A 16,702-nucleotide genomic window follows, 5' to 3' on the forward strand; every position below is an offset into this window, starting at 1 on the left:
CAAAATACCTGCAGAATATAACTTAGTTTTAGCCTTAACAATAGCACTAGTGATCTTCAGTGAATCAAAAATAGATGCATTGTTGAGATACGATCAAAAAGCTGCAGAAAAACTATTGGTAATATCATGTCGGGGAAATTATCAGATTGGTTTGATGAGGATTATCAGTACTAATGATGTCTGCATTGCCAAGGTTGACAAGTTTGTTTATCTGGGATATTGCATAAATGCAAGTAATGTTTTTTTTTAAAAATTGATAAATATACTCAGAAGAAAAAAGACACATTTATACAAAGGTGTGAGGCATGGACATTATGTAGCAACGAATCTCAGCAGCTAAAAGTTTTCATGCGAGGGATCCTAAGAAGATTTTCAGACATTAATTGGCGTCGTCAATGTAACAATGAGTTGTATAAGAAGCCTGGCATCCTCAAGTATATTCAAATACAACATCTTGGAGAATGGGATAGACAATAACTCTATGCTATAATGACGATAAAGCAATTGTTGGTACTTCTATATCACATCTACATTTTATATTTAAATTTAATAATAAATTAATGTCTTGAACAATTATTTATTATAACAATACCCAGGGATTATCCTATATTTATTTGAGCGCAAATGAAATTCCACCATAATAAATGTCATATAGAAAATAAATAACGATTTGATTGTATAACATAATAATTATTTAACAAAAAATGTGCCTCACTCCAGTGGAAACCATCAAGACATAAGAGTTGTGAAGGATAAATAAAAATCTTAATGTATAGGACAGTTTTGTTTAATTACACAATGGATACAACACACATATAATACTCGTTTGATCGCGTGGATGACTATTGTCATCCACCTGGTTTAAACATTTGTCATTCTTTCCTGAAAGCAAGACTTGAATGGAGGTTTTTAATCCGTGCATCATATGATACTTTTTCCTCACAATAATTTTATTTTATTTCATATTATTGTGTTAAAAAATAAATAAATAAAAAATGAAATAATATATTCACTGTATGGAAAATTATAAAAAATACTACATAGCATATTTTTTAAATTGCATTGTTTGAAAAAATATAGACTCTATTAACCCTTTGAGCAGTATCGTCGTACATGTACGGTGGTCGATCTTTCACTGTTTAGAGATACCCCAGATAGTTATATATTTACATATATAACTGAAGAAATAATAAATAAAAAACTATATTATTATATTTTTTTTTAATAATTTGATTTAATGTAAATGATTTCTATACAAAATCATAGTAATAAATTAAAGAGTACGTAACATAACAAAAAATATTTATATTAATTTTATAACAAATATTGAGAGCCTTTGAATTAATTTATAAAAGCCGAATAATATATAAAAAATAATGAAATTTAATAATAGAAAGGTGTTAAAATAAATTATTATAACATAATAATATAAAATAGTAAAATAAAACGAAGAGAATCACTTTTTTTCTATATTTTACTATAAATCCAATATAAAATAATAATAAATAAATAGCAACAGAAATAATAATGGAAAAATACGTACAAATAACTTAATCCCAGGTGTATACTAACAAATTAGCAAATGTGGAAAAGTTAAATGAGTGTCGATTGTCAATCGCGTAACCTTTCGTGTCTCTAAAGTGGGCGCGATCAACCAAGGATTAAAGGTGTTTTTGATCTTATGGATAATATTAAAAAAATACTGTGTATTGTAAATCGATATTTTATAGTGAAAGCTCATGTTCCCACAATTATAAATACATTTTAAGGATACATCCATTATATTAAATCGGCAGAGCCATAATTATATAGATAAGACAGTCGCAATAGTACATTTTTTAGGACTTTTCTCAAAAAACATAAAGAGTGGTCGTTAAACTTTGATTGTACATTCCAAAGAAAGATCAAATCAGTCTTGTTAACATCAGACAAAAAGATTTTTTATCTTGAAAGGAATGTAAAGCAACGAATTAATGGAAGACGAAAATAATTCATAACAACAAAATAAACATACGGAAAAGTCAACGTATATATCACAACACAGCACAAATTACACATTTTTATCTAACATCTGTGAAGTGGTACTCTAACAATATTTATAATACGATAAACTTATATAAACATATGATAAAGGACTAAATAACAGCTTTCACGAGATAATTATATTGTATTTTCTGTATAGGCGATTATTTTAATTAAATTATTGTATAATAGGATGATTCAAATAAAAGCCTTAAGATTTCAATAAGAAGTTGTATAACATTGATGATAGACTTGCAGATCCACGAAGTGTAGATCCATGCATTTTGTAAGCATGAGCAATAAGGTTTTCATTTGAATCATTGTACATAAAAAGTATTGGATATTGTATATTTTTATATATGTGAGTATCAAATATAGCTTTGCAGTAAGTTGTTAAAAATTTCAAATCCTTGCTTTGTAAATCAAATAATATGAAAAAGTTAGTAGAATCTCAAATTTAGAAAAAAGATTGTTTGACTAATTAGTCATATTATATATTATAATACCAAGACGAGGACTTGGTTAATGCTTAATCTTTACATCATCTGGTGTAGGCCATGGCCTTATTTAATATTATTTTCTACCTCGCTGTATTCAGAGAATATGGAGATTTTGTAATATACCATTCATCCAACTAAATCCCAGACTCCTGATACAATTTGTAGGGTTCGTTATTGTACTGACCACGCCAAGTATCGCCCAAAAGTCTTCTAGACTCGCACTTGTATTCCAGGACTGGTCTTACCAGTCTTGTATAGACATGTTTTAGTTCTTCTGGATATACAAGTGCATTCGAGTTGTTTATGCAGACCAAAGAAACCTGTTAGTTGAAATCAATCTCTTTTCAACCTCGGCATTGACATTATCTGTTGTATTTACGAGAAATCTTATATAAATAAACTCATCATTTCGGCAATTTATATAACATTGGTGCGGATATTGTCCGATTTCAATCAATGTCATGGATATAGACATTGCTTTATTTTTATTTAATTGTAGATACAAGAGATCAATGAAGCATTATAATTCACGGAACAACTTAAGATATGTTAATTTGGAACGGACCATGATGTCAATGTCATCTGCATTGACTTAATATAAATGGACCTGGATAAAATAACAGAATACAACAAAGCTCTAGCATTAATAATATAACTGGAGTGATCATCTGTCAATCAAAAAAAGATTTGTTGTCGAGATGCAGAAAAAACTATTTGTAATACAATCCAAGGAAGGGCCCAGATTGGTTCGATTAGGAATGTCAGAGTGCGACAACTCTAAAAAAACTGGTATTCCTTAAAATGCAAAAGCCATATAACACCAGGAAAGGCGTAGAGAAGAGAAGACAAAAAACGAATATATGAAAACATACAGCTGGATCCGTTGGAAGAGTAGAACGCAAATGTATAATTTTATAAAAATATAAATAGCATCTGGAAGGAATTTAAATCACGTCTTCTGTCCATGTAAGGATGAAACCTTTTTAAATAACAGACGAAACCTAATAGGTAGATGGTCTGATCAAATCCGAGATTTCAATGTTCTTAAGTATCAATGAGACTGGATTTTAATACAAAGAAAATAATTTATAAGTTAGTGGTAAAAACTTGATTAAACCAGACAATATCAGTACCAACAATGTCTGTATTGACGGGGTTGACAAGTGTTTATCTGGGAACTCTCATGAATGCAAAAAATGGTATCAACGCCGAGATTGAGAGGGGAAAGTTTTCAACGATTAGGTTTTTCTTTGGTCTGCATAGACAAATCTATACCACCCGTATACTCAGAAGAAGAAATAACATATCTATACAAGACTGATTTGACCAGTCATGGTATACGGATGTGAATCTCAGTGGCTAAGAGCGTTTGTGCAAAGGATCCTGAGAAGATTTTCAAACATTATTTGGCGTCGTCAATACAACAATGAGTTGTATAAGGAGCTTGACGTCATCAAGTATATTAAAATACAACGTCTCAGATGGGATAGACAATAATTCGTTATGCTATGATGATGAAGTAGGTAATCAGACTGTTTGTGTCTTTATATTAAATAATACATTTAGCTCTTAAATAATACATTATTAATAAAAAAATACCCAAGGATTATCTTATCTGTTTTTTAATAAAAATGAGATTCCACCATAATAAATACGACTAGAAATTTCATTCAATAAAATAAATAACCACTTAAAACTTAATAATAAAGAATAGAAAATAACGATTTGGACTGTATAAGAATTAATAATAACAATTCATATATCACAGATTTAAAATGAATAAATAGAAAATAAATACATACAAGAATAATAAATATATTCGATAAAAATATATGTATTCTTATGCTAATGCGTTTGTGCAAATTATGCGTTGTATATAATAATAAAAATACTGAAATACAAGACAAAAAAATTTTTGGTCAAATTTTTTTATACAAAATAATTTAAATTTAGTTTAAAAAATATCAAAATAATTGTTTGTATTCATAAACCCAACGTCGCATAATGTATTATTATTTCGTCAAATTGTAAATTACTACAAGACACAAATAGTTCACTAAAGGTGCGATCGACCGTCAGTAACTACAATCTAAAACGATCGGATCTTTCATGCGATACAAAAATATATATATACGCAGATGCGTAAAATGCTTTTTGTCACATACCAAACATTTGTACCGTTTAAGATTTGATCAAGTACAACTGTTCAAACAACATAGATAACTCCGTAACAACGATAATAGGTAGAAGACACAAAAATTTACATCCATCACGCATAAATAATTCGACGTTGTTACTCTCACATTTCAAAAATTTACATAGACGTAATGACTTAAAAACTAGGACTTACATATAAACATTGACTGGAAATTACACACGTACGTTACGTTGGGTTAAATTAAATCATATAGGAAAGTTGTACAACATTAATACTATACTATGTACATATATACTGTGTTGATATATTAATCTGGAGATTCGCACGTTTGATAGATGATGCGACACAAGTCTGAAAGTTGAGCCTATGACTAAAATGATCAAATATAGAATCGGTTCTCATTATTTGTATAAGTTAGAGCATATTATTATTAAATATTGCCTGAATCTTCATATGTATACGCTCATTACCCATATCGATTTGTTCAATTCATGTTTAATGTGTCGCATCCTGTGCTTCATGATAATGCAACATTTTAAGACAAATAAGCGTATTGCATGATGTGTCGAAAGTATCCTTTAAAGGCTGTTTACTTTTTCCTCGGCGTCGTTGGTCTCCCTACGGCCGGGCCCGTTTGGGTGCAATTGCAAATAGCTTCGAATATCCGCACGAGAAATCCTCTGGCTCTAGTTCCGATGCGTCGTTTTAACCCTAGAAATAAATAATGACCATGTAAAACGGACATTAGTCGCACGCAAGCATTTCAAAAGTGTGCGATTTGCATGCAAATGGCTCTGAGAGACCTTTGTTTAGTTGTGCGACAAGAAAAGGAGTGAATAAATTAAGTTTACATGATGGATGGGTTGTAATGGTAATTATGAACTATTCATAAGATGCCACAGTTTATGAGATAGTATAAATCCTCAATATCTATGTAATTGATATGCAAGTCAACAACTAAAGTAAGATACGTATAATTGATATTCTTTAGTGGTATGACCTGGGAGAGTAGAACAATAACTATTCAAAGGTCCGTACTTGATCTCATTTTATTAACTGTGAATCGGAAAATTATATAATTTTTAAAACACAACGAATAAGAGTGAAATATATAAAAAAAAATAACTCACCTTGTTCTATTTCAGCCTCCTGAAAAAATTAAAACAAACATAAGATAAACGTTCAAGATAAATATACAATGTATGTTTACGATGTGATAAAAAAGATCAGAGATGTTGAGCAAATATACAACAGTATTATAAATATAATAAATGTAATACGTACGTTTTTGGCTTTTTCCCGTTCGTTGAGCTTGGCTTCTGCGTCGCTCTTGGCTTTGGTCAACACTTCGTCTACAAACTCTGTGGCTTCCTTCATCTTCTCGGGATCTTTTTTGAATAAGGCTACTTTCTCCTCTAGTGTGATCTGGTCGGGCGATGCCAAATCGAGATTCATCTCAGACTTCATATTGTTTCTATTTATTGTACCGTTTATATATTGCAAAGAATTTCTTCTAGCCGCTTCAGTTGATTGTCTAAAATATAAGAATAAATAAAGTTTAGAGACATTTTAGGATTAATTTAATTGAAATTTCTAATAATCAAATATAATAAACAATGTGATCTAAGCTAAATCACAGAAGTCAGGTTTTAAGAATTTGGTTAGAAGCAGACTGAAATATTCATTATACATCTTTTTTAATGGAATATTTAATCTACTCTTAGCTTTTTTTTATTTGAATTCTGATTTTTTCATATTTTTAGTATTCAATTGTTATAATTAGTATTGTGTGGCCGTAAGCTGTATCTGATCGTTAACTTTTCGGACCTCACGGACCACTAAACCTAAAATTTTGAATTCCATGGATCACAACTATGATTTTTTCATGAAAGTAACATTATAAATATGAAATGGTACTTGTTTATCCGTGAGAGATACTTAGTGCTCGCCCACTTGTTTGCCACGGCCAGTTATGTAATTAAATTAGCCTGTTTTCTTACTGGACTTTTATGACCGATGCGCTAGTTTTTTAGTACAAGTTACAACCTGCATTTGAACAGATTTAAAACAGCCGTTAAATATTTTGAGCAAATGTGAGATCTAGCAATTTTACTCGATAGTTGCATCGCTTATACCGGGTATTGATTTGTGTCTTTAATTAAAGCACAATCTAATGAGGCGAAAATTAAAAATTAAAAGAAAGTCGAATCAGAATATAATAAAACATTGTAATAAATAAATTTCAAGTATATTTAAATTACTCCACGGATCATCACAGTTCTCTCAAGGACAATCAGCGGTCCGCAGACTAATAGTTCATCGTAAAAAAATCTGAATTATATCATTTTTTCAAAGAGAATTTTATAACACGAACGACTATTATCACACTTGTGTGTTATTCACTATTACGAGTTAAATCTTTTTATAACATTTAAAAATAGGTGCGCAGTTAGCTAATACTAATAATAAAATCATCTGTTACACATTTTCATAGAAGTATGATACTGATTTTTGGTACTTGTTGATTAGCACAGCGCTACGTTAAAAAATCATCAGTTTTACTCCCCACTGCGTTTTCCGTGCTGTTCAAACCCAAACCTAAATAACCATTAAACCGTTATTTTATTTGAACAGCAAATGGATGTTTCACAACTGTCAAATTTGAATGTGGCGCTGTGCTAACTAGCAAGTACCGATTTTTTTACTTGACGAACTCTTTGTATATTTGTTTCAATATGATCAGCTTATGGTCATTGATTGTGTTATAGACATGATATGATATGGGAAAAAAATTATTCTTAATTTTAATTTCAATGATTTTCAACTCCAAAAATTGATACAAAACTTGATATGTGTAGATTTATGCGTGTATTTTAATAATATATTCATAAACTACTTTTTTTTAATTTTTTTATATTTAAAAAAAAAATACTAACTGCAGAGCATTATAGTAATTATCTAACGAATTTATATAAGCTAAACAGAGACATCAAGAAATAATTATTTGATTTGTAGCTACAAATTAAAAAATATATTGTAATGTGTTAGCAGCACTTGAAAATATTTAGATTCATATTCATTATTTTCAGATAAAATTTGGACGTTGAGTTAAACATTTTAAACATACGATTTTGCATTATAATAATGACTACTGTTCTCTAAACAAATCTACTCCAGTGGGTTTTCACGAGTATTTTTAACTAATTGTAAATAATGATTTTATGTTTTCTTTGCGATGTATGCAAACCAAGTAAATATATATGAAATTATATTGAGAATCTGTCTTTATTTTTTATTTCATTTTATTTCTATCAATTAAACAAAATGCCTGACAGTTTTACGAGTGGGACATAAAAGAATTATGACTAGAAAATATTATTAACTGATTATGATGCCATTTAAGGTCCGAAACATTTGTATACTAAGCAAATTTAAATAAATAATCCTTTAAAAATAATATTATGTAGGACATATACTATTTTTTATAGAGCAATATATTAAATAATTGTATGTGCATTACTGTTGGTCAGAATAGTGAATATCCCATAAATAACTCTTTGCATCGAATTTGAAGATTTACCTTACACAAATGCCTCTTAAATCTCAGCTTTTTTATAATTTAAACTCACTGCATAAAATTATTGGTATGAACTTGTCCAATATTAAATTATATTAAATGCATACATAAAGCTTTTAATTTCAAATGACACATATGTGAGTCAGCGGCTCCTAACGATAGATTTTACTAACAACTTACAGGTGGTGAAATGTGTTATAATTGTTTTTAAAAAAGAGTTATTATGTCACTGGAAAGCAACCACTATGGTTTAATTTATTTATGCTTATCATTCAAGAATTTATCTAAATAAGCTTTTCACATTCATACAAGTGCAATTTAGACCGAACTGCTTGTCGAGCTTACAATAGAGTAGTAGTAGAAATACCAGTCCTTAAAGAACTGATGTTAGTGTCTCACAAATTTCGTGATTGTGTGTCAAAGTGAGTCTCTCTCTCTCTCTCTCTCTCCTCTGTCTTTTGTATATTCTCTCACAGAAGCTTGAATAAACAGGGAAAATATTTTTTTAGACCAAATAAGCCGAATTGTCAAGCTCTGCTTCTCTAATGTACGCCCCCTTTAATGAAGCATTATTGATCTAGATTATTCTGCATTTGACACCGTCACCCGATACTAACACCTAAAATAAATTGGTATTCCCATTACCAACTAAAATAAGTACATTATTAATTATTGCTTTTAAAGATGTGATCTTTTTAATTGACCAATATGCATAGATAAAAGCAAAACATCAAATTGTATTTTTTTTTGTTGTTTCAAAAAAGGTTATAGTATTCATGATAGTACATGTATACCATTTTCCTGCTACAATAAGCAGCAGACAATCATTTTTCAATAGAAAATGTACAACTATAAGACTGTAGTTAAATAAAACCTTGAATTACTACATAACCAACGTATTATGAACATGAAACATGATATAACCGATCATTTTGTTCAACAAAACACCGATTTAAATGCGCATATCCAGCAAGTGCACTTCTGCGCATAAGGGTCACCCTTGCACAAATATCGATTGCATCCCAATAGTCTGCGCAATGCATAAATAATACACCACGCAATTTTGCGTGTAACGAACAATAACAGTCGAGTCGTAAATTAAATAATAAGCCTTTATATTGAACGTAATGATAATCTTAATTGCCAATTGGCTAAATTTACCTAAGCTATGTTTCAGTCGAATGAACTCTGTCGAATCCTATCATGATCTGAATGAAATCTGCCGGATTATGTTACAGTTGTTGCGGTTTAACGTCGGTGCAATTTTTCCGATTGAATTTATTTGAGGATTTGTTCAAAATTAGTGTCTTTGTCGACGAACAAAAATGGCGACTAACCCCTGTCATCGATCAGAGCAGACTAAAGCAAACGATGTTGCCATATGGGAAAATAGTCTGACGTCAATATCGAACTGATAGCGAATTAAATATTTTTTCCAACTAAAATATTAATTATTATACCTAAATTAATATCATAATAAATTATTAATCAACTGCAGTTAAATTAAAATGTATTTCATTTATAAAATTTATTGGGTTTGTGGGGTAATTTTGAGCATCTTAACGCTTAACAATATATTTTAATTATTTTCAAAATGTTTTTCAAATTTAAATATGTTTTTAATTGTTGAAAATCTGTGAGCTTGCAAATATTTTTTAAATTATAAGATCGAATAAATTTTAGTAATCTCGTTGTATTTCAGGGGTAATATCGAACACAGAATAAAGCTTATATTTTTGCGCGCAGTTTCAAAACTATCTAATATGTGGGAGCACTTATTTACGCCATAATTTATTTAAATATTATTTCAATAAATTAAAGTGTTTTTCAACTTTATTAAATTATGCAAAAAACAGATTACCTGGCTCAAAGGTTCATGCCACATTTAGGTGCCCAATGCATACTAGTGATTTTTTTGATGACTTCTAAAGATGTCATTCGCAGTCAAAGGGCTAACAATGCCTTATAATTGTTTTTGCTACTCATTTAGAATATTGACTCCATACTTGGAAACCAATGGTTATGAACTCTCCGCTGCGTTTGATCATAACAGCTACAAAAGCAGCCAACAATGCTTTGCTGCATAAATACGTTTTAAAATTAAAATTTATTAGTTGTGAACGAGCGGTAGCAAGCGTGCATTAATTATAACATCTATGTATAATAAATCTTATTGCTAATTTATATAATCCTTCTTTTAACCCTCTTTTCACCGCGTTTGACGGCTGCAGCCGTCATAACGAACAAGCCCCAGGCGCATATGACGGACCTAGTCGCCATAAACTTTAGAACCTTGTATCACAGTAGTTTCATATAATTTAAGGTTGAAAATTGCTGGAATGAAATTTTGTTAAATTACTATAATTACATAATGTTTTCTTAGCTTTGTTTGCATCTGTTGAGTCCAGTCATGTCCGACGATCGGGTTATTCTGTGAATTTTGTCATCGTAGCTGGACGTAATAGCTGGATCGAAGTTTAAATAAAGAGGGAAGCAGCTGCTTTATCGGTCGATGTTCGGTGTAGCTCAGCTTGGTGCGAGTTCAGATGAACTTTCCTTGTCACGAGTAACTGGTGAAAGTTCTTTTGTCCAAGTTAAAGTGAAGGATGCGTACTATGTACGCTATTATATATGCTTAATAAAGATTAAAAAGATTTCTTTGCTTTGGCTTCTATCGACGCCAGGGCCATTTTTACGAAGTCCCCGCGCACAAAAAGGCCCTGTATACATAAAATCATGTTCATTAATTTTTTCTACCCTTCTTTCAGGGGACCCCGCATATAATATTTTCCCGAGGCCTCGTTATTTTGTTTTGTAAAAAAAGATGAAAAATTTTCTTTGTTTTGTAGGATTCAAAAATTATCAACACAAGAAATAATTATCCGAAATATTAATTAGGCAGTATTAAAATTACAAGTGCAGCGAATTAAAAAACATTTGGGAATGACAAGGTGCACAGGTTGCATTAGCAGGTGCCGTCAACAGAAGAGCTGACGCAACACTGGCGAAACAAATGTCACCCTACCACACTGCATTAGGTCTTACAGCAAATTCTTGACTCCACAACGCTTCAGATAGAGTAAATATATCAAAATTTGAGTGTTTTGTCCTGAGATAAAAAGAAAGTGGTAACGTTAAGTATAGTGTATATTTACGTTTTTTTCGGTTGCTACTTTCTGCTGAAATGATCGTTACTACCTGAGCAGTATTTTACGCTTTACTACAGAGTATTTGTTTTCTAGCACACGGTGTGAAATCTGACGTGTCACACATAACATTTATTAGCTCTTGGTGATTCGGCGGACAAGTCAGATTTTTATATATCCAATCTCCCGCAATGCGATTGTACCGCATACGCCAACCCCCTGCCCCTACCACTGGCCGGATATCTTCCGGCACAAATCGAAACCCACACATCTCGTTTGGTGTCAAGCTACAAAACAGCGTACGTCGTAATCCTCCATCGAATAAAAAGCAAGGGTATAGCTTTTTTATGCGAAATGCGTTCTGTATTACCCCATCCCCGGAATTATTTATACCTTATGCCAGTATTTGACGCGGCGGCTGGCCACGTAGGCAAACTAGCTTATTTCGCACTCGACGCGCGCGGCAAATGAAGCATGCCTGAAAAATGAAAAGCGCTAGAGGACGCAAGGCACGTAGAGAAGACGTGCTGAAAAACATACAAGGGAGGACGACTGCTTAATTTGGAGCAACACGCTGTTAAATTGCGACTTTTGCCGTCGAGGTGACTCACTGATAATTTGTCACTATTCTCGCACGTGAGACGATAATGCATAGGCATTATCGTCTCACGTGCATCGTTTTGCAAAGTAACTCTTTAATTAAAGTCTTAATATATTATGCTGTACGTTCCGTTCTGGCAAAGTACATTTAGGGGCAAGGGTGCAAATAATTCCTTCTCCTTACATTTTTTAACAATTATTGTGAACTTTAGTCTATCTCCTAATATAGAAGGTTAAACATATTTTTAAATTATAGTTAGAGACAACTCTATCGAATCTCAGATGCAGATGTTTTCGGGGCAATTATATCGCTTCTTGGATAAACCCACAAAATGTGTTCACGCCTTACAAGAATAATGGTCCAGAAGGGCACTCCGGCGATCGTCAACCAAAGAGTAAAAAAACTATAATATTATGCACAGGGATTGTCTCTCACGCATTCTTTCTAAATAAAAAGTAGTTTTTTCAGAGGTAGTAATATATAATGAACGTTTTGTGACGGATGTGATATTAGTTGATCTAAAGGATATTTTCAATTAATAACACAATTGGTCATGAGATTAACCTTATTTTCAAAACATGATGATACACTTTTATTTGTTAAAAATGTTGGACCTATAAATTTAAAAAAAGTGCAGGTGGTTGATACTCCAAAATTTTATTTTAACATTTTAGGGATAGTTGATTTGCTTTGCAAGTCTGTCATAAATTACTTTTTTACTTCACTAAGATTTTAGGGTTTGCTCTTGAAGTAAGGTGTTCCTTTAAAAAAATTAAATAATACATTTTTTAAAGTTTTCTCTAAGAAACTATTTTACATTAATATTATCGTAAAATTAAAATTGGAAACCAGATTTTTTAGCGACTCATATATAAAATAAGTCAAGAGACACGGAACACGCGAGCAGCGCCTGCGGACCTAGCAGCCGTCAAGAAGCACTCGCGTATTTTTATAATCCTCTTCAACGCACGGCTTACTAGCACGACGGTGTATATAACGCGTTAAAAGACTCCACTATGCCTCGACGCTCAAACTAATATTTCGTTCCAAGGACTTCTTTAACGACGGACTTACGCCTGGTCATCACCTCCACGAGCGTCCATTGAGCATCACCTCCACGACACGTACTAGAGAACAAGTACCGACGAATTCATGAAAGACCAATCGACGCAACCCAAGATCTACTAGACGACTTGTACCTACGTTTCACTTATTATGTAACTACTACTATTGCATAAAAATCGGCAACAATCTAAAAAGGTGACTCTTTTATATTAAGAAGATGTATGACAGTTTAATTTTTACATTAAAGCATAATTTCTTTTTAATTTTTAGTATGATGCAATTGGTATTCATAGACAATTTAAATATATAAACAATACATTTTCAATTAAATTTTACGATAAAGCTTTCGCAAAAATTAAATATTTAAGCAGCAATTGTATACATTACGATATTTATACAAAACAGGTTATGCCACGTTATCTGAAAAGAAAGCAATTACGCACAGATTTTTTATAGTAATTTATTTTGCAGCAATAATCATTCGATAATAACCATTTATATTTTTAATGAAAAATTCTACTATAAGAGATTGTTTTTTAAAGCCATATGTAATTATTAGTACTTAAAATATTTAATTTTAATTTTAATTTTATAAAAAATTGACGTAAATTAGTAACCAAAAAGTCAGCAATTTAATTTAATATAAAAATGAATTAGCCGTCGTTTTTCTCACACTTTGATAAAATAATTGAAGTGTTATCCGTAAAAATCTGACGGAAAGCTTCCGAACATTATCCGGTTGAGCTCTAACGATAAATTTTCATCAAATATTTCACATTTAAGAGGATTTTTTCCTTCGTGCTTTTTCTCTACTTGCGGGGGCCACTCGTGACGTCAAAGTGTCAAAATGACGTAGCGTCGCAGCTCCGATATGAACTTTTCAATTTTTTCCTCAAAAAACACCGAATATTAGTTTTCCAATTTAATCGAAGAGGCTGTCCCATTTAAGAGGTATGTTTTTTTCGTGGAGACGAAAGCGTCAATCACGCAAACTGATTGATAGAGGGGTAAAGGAAATTGATTTTAACCGTTCCCGGTGTTAAATAAATATATATCGATATAATAAAACGCCCAGCTTTGACTGTGAGTTATAAGAAATATAAATGCTTAAGCGGTTATGTAATAAATCTATTGTATTGAAGTATTTAGCGCTCACTTTTTATTATTCACTCCAAAGAGACAGAGAGCAAGAATTAACTACAAGTTGTTTTATTTTTAATAATATTGTTAGAAGTAAAAAGGGGGTTGAGAAAATTATTATTATTAAAAAAACGACAACGTCACAAATGAGCGCGAACAAATAAGCGTGCGTCAAAAGAGCGCTGCTTTATAAGCGCTGCGTCATAGGAGCGTTTACCAAAGTAGTGCTGTAACAAAATAGCGTACGTCAAAGGCGCAGACAGTCATAAAAGCGCTTGTCAAAAAAGAGCGCGTCATAAGAACGCAAAAATACTTGAAGAAAATCAAGTAATGAATATTTTAGGAATCAAGTATAAAAAATATTATATAAGTAAATTGCGAGAAATTTACAAAGAATAAAAAATCACGAGATATAGGCGGTAAAATTAGTAATTTATGTGCCAGAGCGTAATGACAGAACTATTTAATTTAATAAAATTATTTTTTACCATACCGGCGATAAGTCCTTTTGTAGAAAGATCAATTTCGACAATGTAAAGAATTAAAACATTCAATAGAAATAGTCAAAGTGAGAATAGAATGTCAGCTCTTGGGGGAAGTCAGCGAAGGAGCGTCGAATAAAATTAATTTTCAAAAAATAAATACATAATATGATTATAAAATAAAGAAAATAAATTTAAAAGTATAGTTTAGTTTCCTCCCTCCCTAACCGCATGCCACTGATTCCCATATTGTCAAAATGTAATAAAAACAATTTCACCATTTTCAACGGAAGAACGTCATTTAAAAATGTCGTAAATTTGGCACATATAAATTAGATTTAAATAATATTTTTCATACAAATAAAGTTGAAATCATCGACATTATAGTTTTAGAAGGTCAACAACAACAACAGCAAATGTGACCTTCGTGTCACTCTCGCATTAAAATAAATCGCACGAGAGATAGATTTTCTAAAAATAAACAAACAACTTGCATTAAAATAATTGGAATTAGAGATAAATATTTTAAAAATAGCCAAATTGTCAACCTTTGATAACAAATATTTTTTTGTAATCTGACATGCACGACATATTTATCGTTATGGTTTACATGAAGCATAACCTTGAAATCGTTTGAACTTGTTTATGCATCTCAAAATATTTAAAAAAAATTCAGTAGCTATATGACAATGGTCATTAACGGTCGTGTTACATTTTTGTCGAATAAGTGTTTTTATAATAAATATCCCTTTCGACGTTTTTAATTATAAAGTGATAGTGTAATTTAGTGTATGTGTTAGAATTAAGCAGTGTATAGTTCAAATTAGTGTTTATAATAGTGTTTATAGCTGTACTTGGGCCTATGCAAGGCCAATGCAGCGGCGCGGGGCCGGGGTCCATAACCGACGCCGATGCCCCGCGTCCCCGCGTCCCCGCGCCCCCGCGCCCCCGCTTCTCGTCCGACAAGGTAATGTCTCTTCTTTCAATTTTTTGTCTTTCGAATATAGTTAACCCTTCGCGCTCGTAAGTCCAAGCGTTACACTCTTACGTCGACAAAACTTTCGATGCATTTGTTGAAGCTAATTTTGCCATTTTAAATTTATTAATGGTAAAAAACTTGTATTAAATACATTTTAGTATTATTCAATTTTCAACTTATGCAAATAACTCAATAATAAGTTTATTGTAAATTTTTTCATCGGAACATGGCCGGATCGAGCCGTGTTTAGACCTCATAACGCTTACTCGACATTTTTACGTCGTCAATTATTCCTCTTTAACTGATTTTTTCCTTCAATGGGTATCTATATTTTTATGATATGGGATGAAACGGGATTATATGCTCTAATTGTGCATAATTGTTACTTAATATTGTGTGTCTGTTATGAAATAAAGAGCAGAGCTCGCTACTTCGCTCGCACTGTTAAAATGAGCGATTGACAACCATCGACCTGGGTATCGACATTTTTAGCGGCAGCTCAAATAATAATATTTTCGAGCTAGTAAATTACTACGTTATGTAAAACAGAATATGATTTTTATGATCAATTTAATTATTTTTTAAAAACTGTTTTAATAAATTCCTAAATATTTTGGTATGACCAAATATGGTTTTAATTTTAAATATCATTAGGGAATAACAGTATTTTCATAGTTTTGTAATAAGAAATTACATTTTTTGTCCTCCACTGAAATTGGATTTTAGTAAGTCTTTTTAGGAGATTTGATTTTTTCATTGAGTAATGTTTCAAAATGTTGTAGTGCTTCTTTAGCTGTTATGTAAGTGTAATTATTTGATTGCAAAACATTTTATTAATCGATTTTAGTGATTATTTTTAATATTTTTTTTAAAAACCACAAGATTTTATGTCAATTTTTATCATCCAAATTATAATGCCTAGAAATTATGGGGCGATATTCAAAGGTAGTTATGGATAAAAAGGATATTTTATCAAATATTGTAAATCTTACAGCATTATTTATATTAATCTTCCCGCATTATTGCTTCAAG

The 16,702-nt window shown here is 31.3% G+C and overlaps 1 protein-coding gene across 1 annotated transcript; it reads right to left on the reverse strand.

Moving 5' to 3' along the window:
• Positions 1-1,707: 1,707 nt before the first annotated feature.
• Positions 1,708-9,618, reverse strand: LOC148235690 (uncharacterized). The gene is made up of 4 exons (XM_088184217.1): positions 9,419-9,618; positions 5,965-6,214; positions 5,811-5,829; positions 1,708-5,391 (listed from the first exon to the last, which is right to left on the reverse strand). Exons 2-4 carry the CDS (start codon positions 6,145-6,147, stop codon positions 5,270-5,272), a joined length of 324 nt encoding a protein of 107 aa, XP_088040343.1. The 5' UTR covers positions 6,148-6,214; positions 9,419-9,618; the 3' UTR covers positions 1,708-5,269.
• Positions 9,619-16,702: the final 7,084 nt, after the last annotated feature.

This window comes from Plectrocnemia conspersa, unplaced genomic scaffold (assembly GCF_051122295.1).
Source record: "Plectrocnemia conspersa isolate PC_06_02 unplaced genomic scaffold, ASM5112229v1 ptg000004l, whole genome shotgun sequence".
Taxonomy (NCBI): Eukaryota; Metazoa; Arthropoda; class Insecta; order Trichoptera; family Polycentropodidae; genus Plectrocnemia; species Plectrocnemia conspersa.